The 18,302-nt window shown below is 30.4% G+C and overlaps 7 protein-coding genes across 7 annotated transcripts; 3 read left to right on the plus strand and 4 right to left on the minus strand. All coding sequences in view use genetic code 12, as the record gives it.

The window, feature by feature from the left end:
• Positions 1–11: 11 nt before the first annotated feature.
• On the minus strand, positions 12–1,784 carry DFJ63DRAFT_333548 (quinate permease; the record flags this gene model as incomplete). The annotated part of the gene is made up of 1 exon (XM_064907874.1): positions 12–1,784. One exon carries the CDS (start codon positions 1,782–1,784, stop codon positions 12–14), a length of 1,773 nt encoding a protein of 590 aa, XP_064763257.1.
• Positions 1,785–3,402: 1,618 nt separating this feature from the next.
• DFJ63DRAFT_56884 (H(+)-transporting V0 sector ATPase subunit c'') lies at positions 3,403–4,654 on the plus strand. Its single transcript, XM_064908924.1, has one exon. It carries the CDS (start codon positions 3,597–3,599, stop codon positions 4,182–4,184), a length of 588 nt encoding a protein of 195 aa, XP_064763258.1. The 5' UTR covers positions 3,403–3,596; the 3' UTR covers positions 4,185–4,654.
• Positions 4,314–7,805, minus strand: RPN1 (proteasome regulatory particle base subunit). Its single transcript, XM_064908917.1, has one exon. The coding sequence runs from the start codon at positions 7,378–7,380 to the stop codon at positions 4,444–4,446; it is 2,937 nt and encodes a 978-aa protein (XP_064763259.1). The 5' UTR covers positions 7,381–7,805; the 3' UTR covers positions 4,314–4,443.
• A 615-nt stretch (positions 7,806–8,420) lies between these two features.
• On the plus strand, positions 8,421–10,130 carry ECM25 (Ecm25p; the record flags this gene model as incomplete). Its single annotated transcript, XM_064907875.1, has 1 exon — positions 8,421–10,130. The coding sequence occupies one exon, from the start codon at positions 8,421–8,423 to the stop codon at positions 10,128–10,130; it is 1,710 nt and encodes a 569-aa protein (XP_064763260.1).
• A 2,286-nt stretch (positions 10,131–12,416) lies between these two features.
• DFJ63DRAFT_284210 (spermine synthase) lies at positions 12,417–13,361 on the minus strand (the record flags this gene model as incomplete). The annotated part of the gene is made up of 1 exon (XM_064904780.1): positions 12,417–13,361. The coding sequence occupies one exon, from the start codon at positions 13,359–13,361 to the stop codon at positions 12,417–12,419; it is 945 nt and encodes a 314-aa protein (XP_064763261.1).
• A 1,810-nt stretch (positions 13,362–15,171) lies between these two features.
• Positions 15,172–17,268, plus strand: STP2 (Stp2p; the record flags this gene model as incomplete). The annotated part of the gene is made up of 1 exon (XM_064905726.1): positions 15,172–17,268. The coding sequence occupies one exon, from the start codon at positions 15,172–15,174 to the stop codon at positions 17,266–17,268; it is 2,097 nt and encodes a 698-aa protein (XP_064763262.1).
• Positions 17,269–17,651: 383 nt separating this feature from the next.
• Positions 17,652–18,050, minus strand: DFJ63DRAFT_311258 (uncharacterized protein; the record flags this gene model as incomplete). The annotated part of the gene is made up of 1 exon (XM_064905727.1): positions 17,652–18,050. The coding sequence occupies one exon, from the start codon at positions 18,048–18,050 to the stop codon at positions 17,652–17,654; it is 399 nt and encodes a 132-aa protein (XP_064763263.1).
• Positions 18,051–18,302: the final 252 nt, after the last annotated feature.

Consider the following 18,302-nt stretch of genomic DNA (forward strand, 5'->3'; position numbering starts at 1 on the left):
AATAGATAAAATTAAGGTTTATTATTAACCTTTTCTTCAGATGAATCATCTCTACTAACCCCAGCATCTTCAATATAATGTTGATGACTCTTTTCGATATCATCAAGGCCTCCTTCGATTTCATCAGAGTGCATGATTCTATTAAGAGCGGAATGATCAGGACATAATTCAGCACCTCTTCTACCAATTAAATACCAAGGTAAATTAAACACATCTTCCATTGATTCCAAACTTCTACCGGTGACTTCAGGAACAAAGAACCAACACCATAAAAGTGAACAAACACAAACTCCGACGAAAAAGTAGAAGGTTCCATATTTTTTTAATCCAATTAACATCAGTGGAACAGCTTTTGAGTTACCATATTGATTAGCAAAATGTAACACCATAATAAGAGATTGACAGAAAGAACGATGTTTCAAAGGGAAGATTTCGGAACCTAATAAATATTGAATACTATTAAATCCAAGAACCCAACCCACTCCTGATAAATAGATGGCTGCCATGGCTGCTTTACCAGCATTTTCTTGAGAAGTTGATAATATTGCTCCTTTTTCAATGGCATGAGGATCGACTTGTAAAAAGATTGCAAAATATAAAAGGGAAACTAATTGTAAGGTTATACCAATGTATAAAGCCCTTCTTCTACCTAAGAAATCAATAACGAAGAAAGCACCAAAATAAGCCCCACATAATTTAACTACTCCTAAAATCATAGTCATTTTCATAACTTCAAGACCTTTAAGACCAATAAATGAAAATAAATCACCAGCGTAAATCGTAATAGAATTAGCTCCAGACCATTGACCTAATATTTGTGATAAACATCCAATAACGAAGAAACGATATCTAATAGATTTAACGGTGACAAGATCCTTGAATTTATTAAATATAGAGACCCCTTCAGTAGCAGCTCTTTCAGTAGCAATTTGTTCACTAATATCTGAAACTTCACTTAAAATATATGGATGATCTGGTGATAAATGTCTAATTTTACATAAATTAATCATAGCTTTTTCATCATGACCATGTTTGAATAACCATCTTGGACTTTCATGGCAGAAGAAAGAACCAATAAAAGCCAATGTAGCCAAGATAACTTTAAGACTAATAGGAATCATCCATTGAGTATTTGAAGTTCCTGAAATATTTTTAGCGGTACCATAATTAGCAGCATATGACAAAAGGATACCCATATAAACAGCACCACTAAACATACAACCGAAAAGACCTCTTCTAAGCGGAGGAGCAACTTCGGCCATATAAGAAGGACCAATGGTAGTTGATTGACCAATAGCTAAACCTTCAATAAATCTACCAGCATATAATTGACCAAGACTTTTTGAAGTCATTTGAATAATAGCACCCGTAGCCCAAATTATACAAAATTCTCTCAAAGCAAGAACTCTACCAATTTTATCAACAACATACATTGCAATAATTGCACCCGCAATTGAACCCATTTGAACCATAGAATTGATGTTGGATTTTAAATCAGCAATCTCATGTTCAGTTTTATTAGGATCATTTAAACCAAATAAATTTCTGAAAGAAGGTTGATATAAATTAATAGATTGACCTTCATCCAAACCTCTTGATAACCCACAGAATAAACCAAAGATAACTACCGAGAAATATAAGGTGAAATTATAGATTTCTTTCGGGGAATGATCATCAACAACTCTCCATTTAAATTTTGATTTTGGAGGAATGGTTACCTTTGCTTCTGTCGAAGAAGAAGAAGAAGTTAAGGCAATAAGATGATTCTGCTTGGTTTCAGACATGTATTTGAACTGCGTTTGAGTATAAGTATAATTGAATTAATATCTAATCAACAGAGATATGGTTCATATTTATATTAAAAGATAATAGAAAGATTGTGCAACGGTGATCCCCTCATTTTTGGCTCGGGAGATATGAATTGCACAATTCCTACTCCAATAACATCTACCCCATAACATCTAAAACTAAAAATGCATCAATAAAACCCAATAACAATTAACTTATTAAAGTGTTTAAATTATTGATCGCAAAAAACAATTTTCGTATATATTGGTTGCGATTAAAAATTATACTTCATTTATTGAGTGGGGTAGCCCATAATGTAAAACTCCACGCCAAGAGAAATTTCCCCTTATCAAGTTAATACCATCCAAACCATAATTGAAGTTATATTACTTTCAGTGAAGTTTGAAACTATTCAAGCGAGAATCTTAGCTTCAAATTTTGAATTTCATAATTAAAGAGGTTGCAAAAGAAGAAATTAAGCCTCATTTTTTAGTTTTAGCTAACATATAACCTAGCGAATGATCATTATAGTAAATGGTTCGATATGTTAAGAAGTATCTCCCTAAACTAATAGTAATCAGACAATTGTAATTAAAAGCGCAAATTCCCTTACTCACTAAGTATAGAGAGAAGCTTTTTGAGTTTCAGTAATTTCCCCGGAGCGCTAAGAATTTTTTTTAAAAAGCTTAACTATGTCTCATAAGTTCAATACAAATTTTGTCCAAGATTTTGTTGGACATTAATAATTTCTATTATTGGAAGAAGAAAGTGTCATGTTTCAGGGTGTCATGGTTGAAACCGTGTCTTGACAAGAATTATGATGGAGAAGGTCTAGTTTTCTCCACCAATCATATCATAGATAGTCTGTTAGAACGTAGAGTTAATTCGACCATACAAATGACAGGTATACTATTTGATTGCAAGTCATCGTGGAACGCCTGTAAATAAAATAAAGATTTGCAACATGCTTCATTTAGTCAATCTTCGATAGTTGTGTTTTTACTATTGTTAACAATTGCACAACTCAAAGTCTCAAATAAGTAATTCGATTCGAAACTTAAATTACAAAATTATAATTCATTCATCCCCGCCATGTCTGTTTTGATTATTGCCAAGAAGCATAATTCAGTTTTAAGTCGACTTTCAATTTTGACTTCAATGAAAGGTAAGGCAAAACTTCCTTTTCAGTCATTTTAATTGAACATGACTATAATAAAGCTACAAGTGTATCCTGTAACTCGGAGAATTTATTATGCAAATTGCAACCGGAGTACAGTGCGGGGGATGGAGGGGTGTAGCAATGATATACCTAATTGTTTCAAAAGTATTGTAGCGTTTGCTATAGAGTATATTCATAGATTTGAATCTCTACCTTTATTTCTCAAAGTTTCAGTAACAATCTCTTCCTTTGCTTGTTAATAGATGTTATGATCACCACCCCCAACGAATCCAACAATCATGGAGCTTCTCGGAGTTGTTCTCAGACAATCCCCATCCCCTCTTCAACAATCCCCTCCGCATTACTACTACTTATCTAATCTAAATCAAATGATATCGATATTGGTTTAACTGAGATAAGTTCCCTCATAATGGTAACAGAAAATTAAAGTAAAAGCTAAACTGTAAAAAATCATAAAGTGCTTACATAAGCCAATTTTAAATGTTAAAACGACCCTCCACCAGAAAAATACATCGAAATTAAAATGAAAGAAATGATAATGAATTAGATTGATAAAGAAAGTCAAGTTTGAAGTCATATTATTATCACATATAATCAATTACCATTCAATCAATTCTAATCAGTCATAATGTATACTAGCTCACTTGTTACACTTTCATTATTGACTGTGGGAGGTTATATGTTATTCACCGGGAATGGAGAATCATTCAATGTAGGGGAATTCCTAGAAACCACTTCACCATATTTATGGGCTAATTTAGGAATTGCTTCTTGTATAGGGTTATCAGTGGTTGGAGCTGCCTGGGGTATCTTTGTTACTGGTTCATCTATTATTGGGGCTGGGGTTAAAGCTCCAAGAATCACTACTAAGAATCTTATATCGATTATTTTTTGTGAAGTCGTCGCCATTTATGGATTAATTATGGCCATTGTATTCTCATCAAAATTAGTAAGTGTACCTGAAGCTCAAGTATATACTAAAGAGAACTTATATACTGGATTTTCCTTATTTTGGGCTGGATTAACTGTGGGTGTATCCAATTTAATTTGTGGTGTTGCAGTGGGTATAACTGGTTCAACTGCTGCTATTTCTGATGCTGCTGATTCTTCCCTTTTCGTTAAGATTTTAGTCATTGAAATTTTTGGATCTGTCTTAGGGTTATTTGGTTTAATTGTTGGTTTATTAATGGCTGGTAAAGCTCAAGAATTTAGTTAAATAGTATACTGACATAGTATTGAATTTTTCTAACAAAAGTAACATTCTTTCATCATATCACATTTTTATTCAAAGACCATGAATCCATTCATCCATCTTGTTTAGTTCATTTCAATTAGAGAAGGTTTAATCTACAACGAAGCCTTTCTCTTCCCATTTTTTTATATATATCGTATCAAATTTTTTTTTTATTAAATATAGAAATCATTTTTTTGTATTAATATTTATTGTATTTTAAATTTCTTATTTTAAGAAGAATCTATGAATCTATTTCCATATATTCTGGATTTTTCTTTAATATAACTACACCTTCTAAGGATCCACTTAAAGATATCCATTCATCAATATTTTCTAATTCAGCTCTTTCACCATAATTTAATAATACAGGTGTTGACTGGGTAACCCAACCTGTTATAGTCTTTGGTTTACCAGCTTGACCAACCACATCAACAGCTTGACCAACTCTAACATTCACTTTAATTGGATTTAAATCTTCATCAACTGTAACCAACATACGAGGTTTAACAGCAGGAATTAAATAATATAATAATTGATGAGAAGTTTCAAATGATGTATCACTTAATATAACTGATTTTGGATCTAATAATGCCACTGAAATAGTTAATAAAGCAGCTAAGGATACTTTAGAAGTAATGGTTCTTTCAATATTAAATGGACTTAAAGTTAAAGTACCTTTACCTAAATGTAATAACCCTTGAGCAATTCTAACCATAAATAATGAATCAGGAGATTTAACATAATATGAAGCTAATTGTCTTAATAATTGAGCTAATCTAGCATTATTAGTACCAGCTCCTACTAAACCCATAGAATAAATAGCATTTTGAGAAACTTCTAAATCAGGATCATGAGAATATCTTGATAAAGTATCAAATACTTTCATTTGAGGATTTGAAGTGGAAACTAATCCCATAGCTAATGGAACAGCACGTTTTATTATTGGATTTCCATAATGCATTAAATGAGAGAAATGTCTTAATGCCATATCAGATCCAATATCTTCACCCATGGCTATTAATGCTAATCCTAATACGGCTATACCTTGATATAATTCATCTTTTTCGGAATCTTCATCATCAGCATCTTCATCTTCAGGTTCTTCTCCATCAGCAGCAGTGGCTTCAGATTCTTTCTTTCCTTCTTGTTCTTCTTTAACTTCATTGGTGGTAGATGAAGCAGCAGCTGGTTCAGCTCCTTCTTCCATTTCCACATCTTCATTTAAGGCTTGTTTTATTTCTGATTTGAGTTCTTTTTCTTTAAGTTGATCTTCCGAAAGTTCTAATTTCTTTTCTTCTTCTGATAAATCTTTTGGTTTAGCAGTACACATTTGTAATAAAGATTGAATTTGTAATACATTCCCAGTACCTGCATAAGCACAAATATTAACCAAAACTTTTAAAGTTTTACTGATAGGATGATTTATAGCATCAATGGTTTCTAATACATCTTCAACTTGTTCAGTTTTTCCCATATATAATAAACCTAATCCTAAAGCCATGAATCTAATATATTTATCATCAAATGCAAATGTATCTCTTTCTAAAAAGGTTTGTAAAATAGTTGAAGTAATATCTCCATGACATGTACCAACAAAGACATGACCTAAAGCTAAAGCGGCTAAACAACTAACTTCAACTTTAACAGTAGTATCAGATACCAAAGGTAATAATAAATTCAATACGCTCTCATCAGCAGAACCAGCAAAGGCAATACCTAAACCAGTAATGGCAGAAGTTTGGAATTTATCAGCCCCAACATATTCTTCTAATAATGCATAAGCTGATATATTTTCATCATGAACATTTGATGCCACAATACCTATACCCAAGAGAGCTCCTGCTTTAACTTCAGGTTCTTCAGCATAAGTATATTTATCCAAAGCTTGTAACCCTTCATTTATATTCCATTGATATAAGGCTCCTAATGATGCAGTGGTTGATACCATACCTAAACCTTTTGTTTTATAGATCCAAGTTTTTCTTTCATCTTCAGTTTGAATTAATTTATCAGTTCCATAACCTAAATTAATAAAAGCATTTACGAATGATGCAGCTAAATTTTGTTTAGCAGAATCAACTGATCCAGTACCTAAACCGAATTTTGCATTTTCTAAATGAGATTTATAAATATCTTCAGGAACTTTTGGATCTAATAAATTCAATTCTTTAACTAAATAAGCATAATATTCATGTAATTTAACATTGGAGATAGTTTCTTGAACTTGTTCATTTTCACCAGGATATTTGAATCCATTATTTTGTTGAGATAAAATAAGTCCCAATTGTTTATGAATTAATTCATCATTAGTTGAATTGAAAACTTGAGTGATTAAAGATTCATCATCTAATTTAATAGCCAATACTAAAGCTTGAGTTAATTGATTATGAGCTAAATAAATAGCAAATGCAGTATGTAAGAAAGCAGAATCATCAGGTGGAGCTAATAATGGTACACAACTTACCATATAAAGACAAACTCTACCATAAGTAGCTTCATCAACAAAAGTAGGTAATTTATCAATGGATTCGATTTCTAATAATAAATCTACTGCATCAGCTTCAGCATTATGTTTTAAAAAGAAGGGAACGATTTTTAAGGCTAAATCAGTTAAATTTTCAATAGTACCATCTTCTGAACCTAAATTTTCTTGATAAGATTCTCCAATTTCAAGAGCTAAATGACGCATATATTCATGACCCCAATCAGCAATAGTAATATGAGTTGATAATAATCTATATTTTAAAGAATCCTTTTTACCATCATCTGAATAAGTCATGGCTAAAACTGATAAAATATCAGCTAAATTATTTACTACATCAGTTGATTTACCAAATTTTTCAACCCAATTATCATATAAAACAGTGAGTGAAGGATAATGAGGTCTTAAGAATTTTAAAGGTTTTGGAACTGCAGTCATTGAAGTAGTTGAATCTTTAATAAAAGTCTTTAAAGCTGATAAATTAGCTTGATATAATTCAATGGATTGATCTGATTCATTTAAACGTTCAACGAGTAATTCCAATTCTTCTTTTAAATGTTGATCTTCTTCTGATAATTCTTCTTCTTTAGGTTGTTTCTTAGTAGATGGAGTAGTAGTTGTAGTGGTAGCACTAGATGAATCTCCCGATTCTTTAGCACTAGAGTGCTGATCTTTGGCGTCCTTAGTTGGTGCCATATTTATTTATTTATCTATCTATTAATTAATGAAATGGATATGTGTCTTTAAGGCAATGCTGGATTGAGTGTATTTCTCTCTTTCTCTTTCTTTCTTCAAAGCAAATGCTCTATAATCGACTTTATGATGAATTGATGAATCAAATTGATAATTAATGATAAATTTACTGTAAGTTCATAGTTTGATTGTTGGATGGCAAATATTCAGTTTGTCAATTGGAGACACCACGGACTGCATATAAAACATGAGAGAGAGAGGAGGTCGTGTGAGAAGCGACGAAAAAAATAGTTAATGGAGAGTCACCATTTACTATTAACAATCACTAAATATATTTATATATATATACTGTAGATGAAGAGATTGAATATTCAAGTTATTATTATAATAAAGTACTATATGCAAACTAGTTGTATACTATGTATCTTACTTCTTCAAGTAAAGATATAATCTCCTATGTAGATACACACTGAACTATGTAAAGTTACTACTACTTACTTAGTTAACAGTAGAAAAAATGAATAACTGCAAAATTTATGGAGTAGATTGAATACCAAACAGTTATCAATATGGATACCATTTGTATTAAGATGACATTTGTTTTTCTGGTTTACTTGATCATTGTACTATCTGTCTATCTATCTATAAGATGTATAAACCATATCATCTTGCTATGATAAGATAAGATCTAATGTGGTAATGGTCCCTTCATCTTCTATTTACAAATTTCACCAAATAAGAATAAGATGAAAAAAAAAAATAATAAAAAACACGCGTACCGTAAATATCCAAAACAAAAACAGACCAGACCAGAACAGATATCTATGTATCTAAGGGTCACTTGGAACTAACACACACACATCTTGAATGCTATCACCTTAATTGGTTCTTCATTCATATCCTCACACTCGCTGTTCTATATACATCCACTCATTCATTCATTCGCTTATCATATCATTCGATCATCTGTTCATTCATTCTGATCAAACCCTTCTTCTTTCTTTCATCAACCAACTGCAACCAACCAACCAACTACCTCAATCATGGAAAGAATCTTCTACAAATCAGATGTCACTGATATACCCACAAACTTACCCGTCTACACCTTCGATACCTCATACTTACCTTCCACTGAGATCATAGATTATGATGAATTCATCCCTACTTTAATGTCATTTGTCCCGCAACATCCTTACGTCCTAATCATGTTTAATTGTGGTTTAAATAAGATTAGTTGGATTTGGGGGATTAAATTCTTAAAATCTTTCTTAGCTGATAATAATAATCTTCACAATCTACATAAATTAATCACGGTTCATGATAGTTGGTTTATAAAATCAATGACTCAAATATTATCCACTACAAAAGGAAATTTCTTAACTCTTAATTTATTATTTGATTATTTCACCATGGAATCTCCTTCAATCAGTTCTGATTCATCTAACAATATCATGATCCATTGTAATTCATTATCTGATTTAAGTCATTATATCGATATCACAAAATTAAAAATATCCTTAAATATTTGGAAACATAATTTACAAATTGAACATTCAATCCAATTATCAAAACGATTCATTCCATTATTAAATCCATTAACTACGTTCAATATCCATTCTAATCCTACTTTTCATCATCATTTTTATCAAATTTTCAACATCATCAATTCATATTCTGATAAAGTAGAATTAATCTTTCATAAACCAGGAAATAAAATCAATACCGACGTATTGTTTGATTGTATTAATCGAAATCAATTGATTTGGATCAATGATTGGGATTTATATTGTATCGCCACTACTTTCAAACGAATCCTCATGGAATTACCATCTCCTTTAATCCCTACCAACCTGATCCCATTACCTATAAAAGATGATTATAATTATACGTTTGAAACGTTTCATAATCTTTTACAACAACATGGTTCAAATGAATTAACACAATCTTTTAAATTAGTATTGATTCAATTATTTGAATTGGGTCATCATTTAATTCATACTAATAAAATCACAAATCATACTTCATTATCATTATCAAAAAGTCTTAGTCATTGTTTAAGTCATGAATTAATCTCGTCCCAAAATAAAGATCATATTTTAATAATCAATCGATTCTTAAAGAATGTATTTGATAATTGGTCAAGATTAAGATTGACTTATGTTAATGATCCAGGTTATTTAACTGTTCATGAATCAATCTTTGGTAAAACCATAATTGAAAATAATCATCATCAAAATAATAATACCCTTCCTGATGATTCTTATGATTTAAGTTATGATATCACTATAGAAGATACAGTAGGTTCAACCGATGATAATGAATTTAGAGTATCTGTAAATACATCCAATATCTTAACCTTTAACTCAAAATTATCCAAATCAACCTCCAATAACACTACCAACAACAATAACAATAATAATGGTTCTTCTTCTAATCGAGAATTACTATCAACCATAAGAGATTTAAACTTCTCTCAGAATAAACTCTTATCATCCACAACAACAACATCTTTAACTTCCAAAGTCTCAAAAGCATTAAATGACGTTTCAAACATTGCATTACAATACCCTCCTCAAAAATATAATTTTATCGATTCAAGTCCTCAAAAAAAATCAAGAAATATATCCCCTATAGAAACCATCCCTCCTCCAAATAATGTGAAGAGACCGGTTATAAGAGGGAGAAAGGTTGGTCAATTGGCGAAATTGTTCGAAGAGAGAGCTCATGGTTTGGAATTATTAAAAGGTTTATAAAAAAAGAAAGAAATAAGGTCATAATAATAATAATAATAGTAATAATATCATTTTATACAAAAACACAAATTATATATTTTTTTATACTTATTTATATATATGGAACTAATGTACATTTCATAACAATAAAAAATCAAAGAAAGGAAAGGGTACAAATCTGATATTTAACATTAGTTAATAATGTTAGGCAAAAAACACACTAATAAAAACAATAACAAGAAGAGAATAAAAGAGAAGAGAAAAAGGAAAAAACTAGAAAAAACACAACAATATCTAGAACACTTATTCGCCTACTAATCTACTATCGATATTTTCCATCGATAAATCAGCTTCATTATGATGATAATGTCCATGACGAGTAGCATTGGTTACAGCAGCAATGGCAGCGGCAGCAGTACTATCATCATGATCTTGTAAATGTTGATATTGTTGGAATTGAGCTTCATCAATTTGATGTTGTTGATGATGATGGTGTTGATGATGTTGATGTTGTTGTTGAGCCACGGCAGCAGCCACGAATTGACGTTGAAATTCTTCTTGTTGTTGTTGCAGATGTTGATATTGTAATACTTGAGGATCTGATGATCCTTGATTATCATCAACATTACCAGCACTTAAAATAGCATTAGTAGCAGCTGCTACAGCAGCAGCGGCAGCAGCAGAATCATCATTTGGACCTGTATTTGGACCTGAACTAGTATGATTTCCAGTAAGTCCAGCAGCTTGTAAGACTTCCATTTTAGTTTTGTTATGACCTACTCTTGAACCAAAACCAAATCTGGCATTTTGTTTCTTTAATTTTCTTTTATAGCCTCTTATTTCATTATAAATATCTTCACGTTTAATAATTACGTCGGGATATTGTTCTTTAATTTTAGATTCAATATGAGAAGGTTTAGTACCAACTTTATATAAATCCAAAATTAATAAATTCAATTCATCTGATCTTTTTCTAAGCATTGGATGATTTGATAATGGATCTAATTGAGGATGATTATGTTCATTACAAGTAGTCTTTAAAGTCCAAACTCCAGTGGATTTTTTATAACTTGCAGTCATAGCAAATGGACATCTTAATTTTTTGGTTTTAGTGTTTGGATCCAATAAATATCCTCCTCCAACATCAACATGTCTAGAAGTATCTTCAATGGTATCCTTTTTTGATTTTTTATGTCTATAACGTCCACCTAATTCACAAGTATAATAGATGGCCTTTTTATTAGAATGAGAAATCACGACGCCAAAGCCATTATCACGAGCAAATTCTTGAATGAATTCATTTAAGTCATCACGACTATGAAATGCTTGTTCAGGATAAGGTCTTGTAATTAAATTTCCATCAGCAGTAATGGTATTTTCAGTAACAGGATAAATCTTCAGTTTAGTATCAACAATAGGATCAGGGATTTGAATGTTATATTCTGATTCCAAATCATCTGCTTGATTATAATGACCATGAAGTTCAGCCTGTTGTTGAAGTTGTTGTTGGTGTTGTTGATGATGTTGATGTTGGTGTTGATGTTGATGTTGTTGATGTTGTTGTTGTTGCTGTAATTGTTGATATTGTCTTTTATAAGGATCTTGAGCCCCTGCAATTTGTCGAGCCGTAGCAGCAGCTTGTTGTTCAAGTTGTTGTTGTTGTTGGAGTTGCTGTTGAGTTTGTTGTTGTACTTGTTGAACTTGTTGATGTTGGGAATCCTTATTGACTTTATTTGTTGCAGCTAAATGTTCTATACCAGAAGTTGGATCCACCACTACTCCTTCTTGTTTGGCAACACTTAATAATTGATCATCAATATTATTTGAATAATCGTCTTCTTCAACATTGGATGACATGGTATCGATTTTATTAATGGTTATAATTTATAACTATCAAGATGATAATAATGAAACAATTGCAACCGTTTTACAATCTTTAAATGATATGTCGTGGATTAAACAATAATTTTTAGATATATGTTTTTTTTGTAATATAAACACACCTTTTTCATCTTTGTTGGAATGGGATTTTTTGGGAATGGGAACGACAAAAAAGAGGTCGTGTTAAGTTGGTGAAGAAATGAGTAGTGCGGAGTTCAAATTAATTATTAATAACATCCATGAATCTTTTAAACATCTAGACACGACCCCAAATTTCTCTATGATGGATTGGATTGCAACCCTATGTATATAATTACTGAATAACAACTAATATAAAGATTAAGATTAAATTAAATTCTATTATAACATATATAAACCAACATATACCCTACTTTAAACCCAAAAACATAAACCAATAAACTCTAATCAATTCTTTAATTCATTTTGAGCCCAAGTTGGTAACACAAATGAAGATTGATGAATATTACTATTATAATATTTAAATAAATTTGCCTCTAAAGAGGGCTTTAACTTTCTTAAAGGTTTGGTGACATCCTTTAATTCATCATTAGTAGCAATAATCAACCCTAATGACCCACTAGTATAACTTGGCATATAACATTGACTATATTTAACATTTTTAAATATCGTCTTTGCCTTTTTTAATAAATTTTTAAGATAAGATAAATTTAACCAAATATTTTCACTACTTTGCATAATTACAATACCATCTTTTTGTAAAGCATTTAATAATAATTTAAAATAATTAATTTGAAAAAATTCTTCTGCTGGACCTTCAGGATCAGATGAATCAGTTATAATAATATCAAATTTTTCTTGAGTTGATTTTAAAAATTTAAATCCATCATCAATAATAAGATTTACTTTGGGATGATTATGATATTTAGCCATTTCAGGTAAGAATTTAGTTGATAATTGAATCACCATATCATCAATTTCAACCATGGTAATCGATTCAATGGTACCTAATTCAACATGTTTAATTAATTCTCTAATTACTCCACAATCACCTCCACCAATAACTAATGCTTTGGTAGGATTTGGATGTGACATAACTGGCAAATGAGTTATTAATTCTTGATAAGCAAATTCATCTTTCTCAGTACATTGAATAATACCATTAAGAACTAATACATTACCAAAACTTAATGATTTAAAAATAAGGATATCTTGAAATTGAGATTTAGTATGATAAAGAATTTGGTTAATTTCTAACCCAAAGGCTTGACCTGGAAATGCATCTTCTGATTTTTCAAAGAACCAATATTTATCACCTTGTTTAAAGATGGTTTCATGAGTGAAACTATCAAGATCTATGATAGGGATATTATTTAAATCTATGGGTGACATTGTGAGACTTGTATATGATAAAGGAAAAAATTTGCGGTTGCAACTGGTGTGGAGGGGGGAGGGGGAAGAGATGAAATGATTTTTTTATTTACCTTATTTTATGGGTGAGTAAATTGTTTGTATTTGATAACTATACTTGTATGGTAACGTCACTCATATAGTTAGATTTCGATAACCAAATAGTTGTAATATTAAGGATAAAAGTAAATAGATCTAACTTAAAAGTACATCAAGATGTAAAGAAGAGATAAGAATGAAATTTTTTTTAAGGGAAAAATATTTTTTTTTGCTTAAAGGTCTTGTGGGTTTTAAAATCGAAAACAGAAAAATTAGCGGCTAAGAAATTTTTTAGGGACAGGGAGGAGAAGTTTATAATTCAATTATGATGTAATGGAATAATTAGGTACTTTATTATAGTTTTCACTATTATAAACATTTATTAAAGTTAAATATAAAGGTATGAAGATCAAATGTATAATCATGTAGCGAGATCAAAAACAAAGATCAAGATTTGCAACTTTTATTCATGGTATAATTCATACATTAACGATACAGGGGTACAAAATACATAATTAACCCATACATTCTAGATATATTGTCACATTGATAAAGAATTATCTATTACTGTTATATTGTATGACCTGATATTAGTTACAAAAGTTGAATAAAGTTTTGGATTTGGTTATGAACGAGTATATAAGTCGTTTAATTGTCTAGTATATAATAAATTGGTTTAAGGTTAAACAGGGGTAATTAGATCACACCAGACCTATATAAAGTATGGAAACTGGAGAAGAAATATTGACATTAAATATGTTAACACCAAGACTTATTTTGACGATCATTTGGTTTAAAAAGCTAATTATTTATATCACAATAGTCTTACCTTTATTGACAGATAATAAACGATTGTTATTACAGTAATAATATACATCACCATATTAAATAAATAATCATTCATTCATTGATTGACTCATAGTTAAAATAAATTGTCTGATTGAACTAACTGACAGACAAAAAAAAATGCTGTTACTAGAACGTACATGAATCATATCGCTTAGTACCACCTCTTTTTGTTTTTGTCTCTCTCTCTCTCTCTTTACTCTAAAAAAATAAATTGTAACTTGTAAAATTGAGTAAAAAAAAAAGAAATTTCAATCTGTAAAACAAGTTTACAGATTATCTCTAAATTTGCATGTTTGATTATAGGGGTGTCTCCATAATTTTTTAACATTTTAAAATATTTGTGGTTCTATAAATTTTATTATGAGAGGTGAGTGAGTAACTTTTTACAGGTCGTGTACTTTTGTACAAAAACAAGTTAGTGATTAAAAATAAAATATTCCCTGTAAGTTTAAACCAAAAAAAAAAAAAAATCAGGAAAAAAAAAATGAGAAAAATTGAACTTCAAAATTAAAAATAGCTAACGACAACACGATACAACTGATAATCTTATACTCCAAATCAAACCTTTTTACCAATATCCTCAGACTGAATAAAGCATATCGAAGGGGAAACAGTTATTGAAGCTTACATCCTACTTTCATCTGTCTTTTCAATAGCGTTCCAGCTTTCCTTGTTTCAGTAAACTCCCCCTTACTTCACTTTGAGGCATTTATCCTATATATATAAGCAACCAAAAAAAGGGGACTTTTGCCAACAGCTAGTCTTTTCAATCAACTAATCAGTTCTATTTCAACATATTACTATCATACTGAATAATCGATCACCTGTTCCTTTAACATATTGATAATCCCTTCAATAGCGTTTGTCTTTCAACTTGTATCAATACTTGGAACTCGTTTTAAATATGTCAACTACAACACCAACACCTCATAGTAATCATCTTACTAATATCCAACCATCATCATCCAATAAATCAAATCACCAACAGCAACAACAAAATGTACGTCCTAAATCAGGTCCAATCACCAAAATGATTCTTGATTTGATTCTTGGTTCTATCCTCGTTCATTTCATCCAACTTGTAACTTCATTCATCTTACATTTAATCGTACCATTCCCGGAATCATTATCCATCCCATCAGATTCAGCATTCTATTCAGCTATAAATAAAGCACCATCATCAACTTCGAATACATCTACATCTACCAAAACTAATAAAAAGAAAAGAAGAGATGTAAAAGTTAAAGATTTGGATTTATTTCCTTCTATTAAAGTTCAAGATCAACAACATAAAGAAGAAGCTTCATCTAATTATCAATATCAATGTCAAAGTCAACTGTTTGTAGATGATGATTTATTTAGTGATGAAGAAATAACCGCTCCTCAACCTTGTTCAACCGGTTTAACTACAAGATTATTACCATTTAAAAATGAAAAGGGAGAAATTGAATGGGCTTTTACTGAAGATGTAATACCTGGTAATGAATTAGATGCCTTCAAATTAAATACTAATAATGGTCCATCCAATGCTCATACTGAAAATGTAAAGAAAGAACTTGATGAAGAAGATGATGTTAATTTATCTCCAACTGTTTCTAATTCATCATCAAATAATGAATCAATCTTATCTAACTCAAAGAAAGATGGTAATAATTCCGGACTTGATAGTCATCATAGTCATAATACTGATAATTCACATGGTGGAGATTTAACTACTCCATTAACTTCTCATCATTCATCCCCTTTTACTCCTGATAGAAGTGTGGATAAAAAGATTTTATCTCATTCATCGTCTTCTGAAAATCTCGTCGAAGATGATTCTGATGAAATTGATGATGAATCAAATGTTGATGATGGTAAAACTCATCAATGTCCTCATTGTGATGCTGTATTTAAAATCAGAGGTTATTTGACTCGTCATTTAAAGAAACATGCTTTAACTAAAGCTTATTCATGTCCATTCCATAGTTTCAGTATTTATATTGATGAAAATAATGTGACTCATAAATGTCATCCAAATGGTGGATTTTCAAGAAGAGATACTTATAAAACTCATTTAAAATCAAGACATTTCAAATATCCAAAAGGAGTTAAAACTAAAGATAGATCAAGTTCAGGTGGTACTTGTTCAATGTGTGGAGAATATTTCCGCAACGCTGAAATTTGGTGTGAATTACATGTCGAAGGTGGTGAATGTCGTTATTTACCAGCTGGATTTAAAGGTAAATCAAGAATTAAGAATAAATTAAAGAAGAGATTATCAAAGAAACAACAAAAAGAATTAGATGCTTCTAATTTAACTAATCAAGTATTACATTCTCATTATATTTCAGGTAATATCGATCCAATTACCAATACTATTATTGATAATCCAACTTTGCCTGATGTAGTTTCAACTCCATTTGTGGTTGATACTCCTCATTCATCTTCTGGTGCTACTCCAGGTGGTCCATCATCAGCTAATAATATGCCACCATATGATTATAGTGGACATTCACCAGTTCCATCATTAACTTCATCCACTAGTAATTATCAATCTCAAATGAATAATTCTACTTCAAATTCCATTCCATCTGCCAATACACCAGTGTCAACTAAATCACCAATTAATTACTCCCAAATATTACAAGCTCAAGTTCAAAATCAACAATATCCAAGAAATCATTTACCAAATGCTACCAATCAATCGCAAGTGACACCAATTTTTGAACAATTTGATCGTTCAAATCAAATTCAACAAAGAAAGCTTGAAGAATATGATGATGAATTTTGTTTAGATATTGATCAATTAAATAATTCTACCTTCAATAACTATAACGAAATCCTTCATTATTTCAAGAATGGTGCTCCACAACAGCAACAACAACCACAAGCTCATCAACAACAACCTACTCAGTACATGAATCAAAAACAGCAACCAACTTACAACCATCCATCCCATTTCCAACAACAACAAGCACAAGCACAAGCACAACAACAATATTACAATCAGTACATTTGAGTAACTATGGTTTATGATTTTCTAGATATGAGTTTCTTTTTTCTTTTTCTTGGGGGTATTATTATTATTATGGCGGTTTATACTTTTTATTTCGTGTATTTCTTTTAATTGCAAAAAACATAAAAAACTAAAAAAAAAAATTGTATAACAAACAAACAACTATACTATTATGATAATAAAAAAATTTTACAAGGGTTTCTATAAAGGTGTTAATATTTTGTTCTAGTATAAATGTATATTTATATAATATAGATGAATAAATAAGTATATTGAATTTAATTTCATCAATGTTAGAAATATCATTGTCGTGAGGTGTTACTAAACTTGTACTTCATCTACATGTAAGTGTTGGTACAAAACCTACCCCTTAACAATTAAACAAACTACGACCGACTAAGATCAAATTTGAAAATATTACAGCTAGACCTTATTCTTTCAATTCTCTTTCCAAAAGCCTTTTCAATATTCTCATAAACTTTAACCGGAAGATTTGAATCATAAATAGGGTAAGCCAAATAGAATTCTAATCTATTGATTTTACTTCTATTGTGGGGGTTTGAAATATTAAAATCTTTAAACTCTTCGAAGAAATCCAAAGAATGTAATGGAAATATTCTTAAATGGGTTAAGCATTCGTGATTAAGAATTATTGAAAATAATTGTTTATTCTTATTAAGGGGAATTTCTAACATTTGAAGATATTTTGGAAACCGTATTCCTGAAGAAATATCATCTATAACGCAACTCGTGAAAGATAGAAAGACTAAATTGGGATACCTCATTGGATCACTGAATCATCAATTGATCTAAAATGAATATTAAGAAATCTCAACAGTGTTAAACTTAAAGGTAATTTTAAGTTATTTAAATTTTCTATATTGCAGCTTTGTAGATGTATAGGACAAATACTTTGAAATAATCGAACCAAATGAAGTTCGCAGAACAGTGATATTAGAATTGACAAGAACAGAAGTTTTTGTGGTTCCATTATAATTGATTGGTTATCAAATAAGGGGTTATATAGTTAGATAAAA

The sequence above is a fragment of the Scheffersomyces coipomensis genome (assembly GCF_036884675.1).
Source record: "Scheffersomyces coipomensis strain NRRL Y-17651 chromosome Unknown DFJ63scaffold_2, whole genome shotgun sequence".
In the NCBI taxonomy this organism is placed as follows: domain Eukaryota; kingdom Fungi; phylum Ascomycota; class Pichiomycetes; order Serinales; family Debaryomycetaceae; genus Scheffersomyces; species Scheffersomyces coipomensis.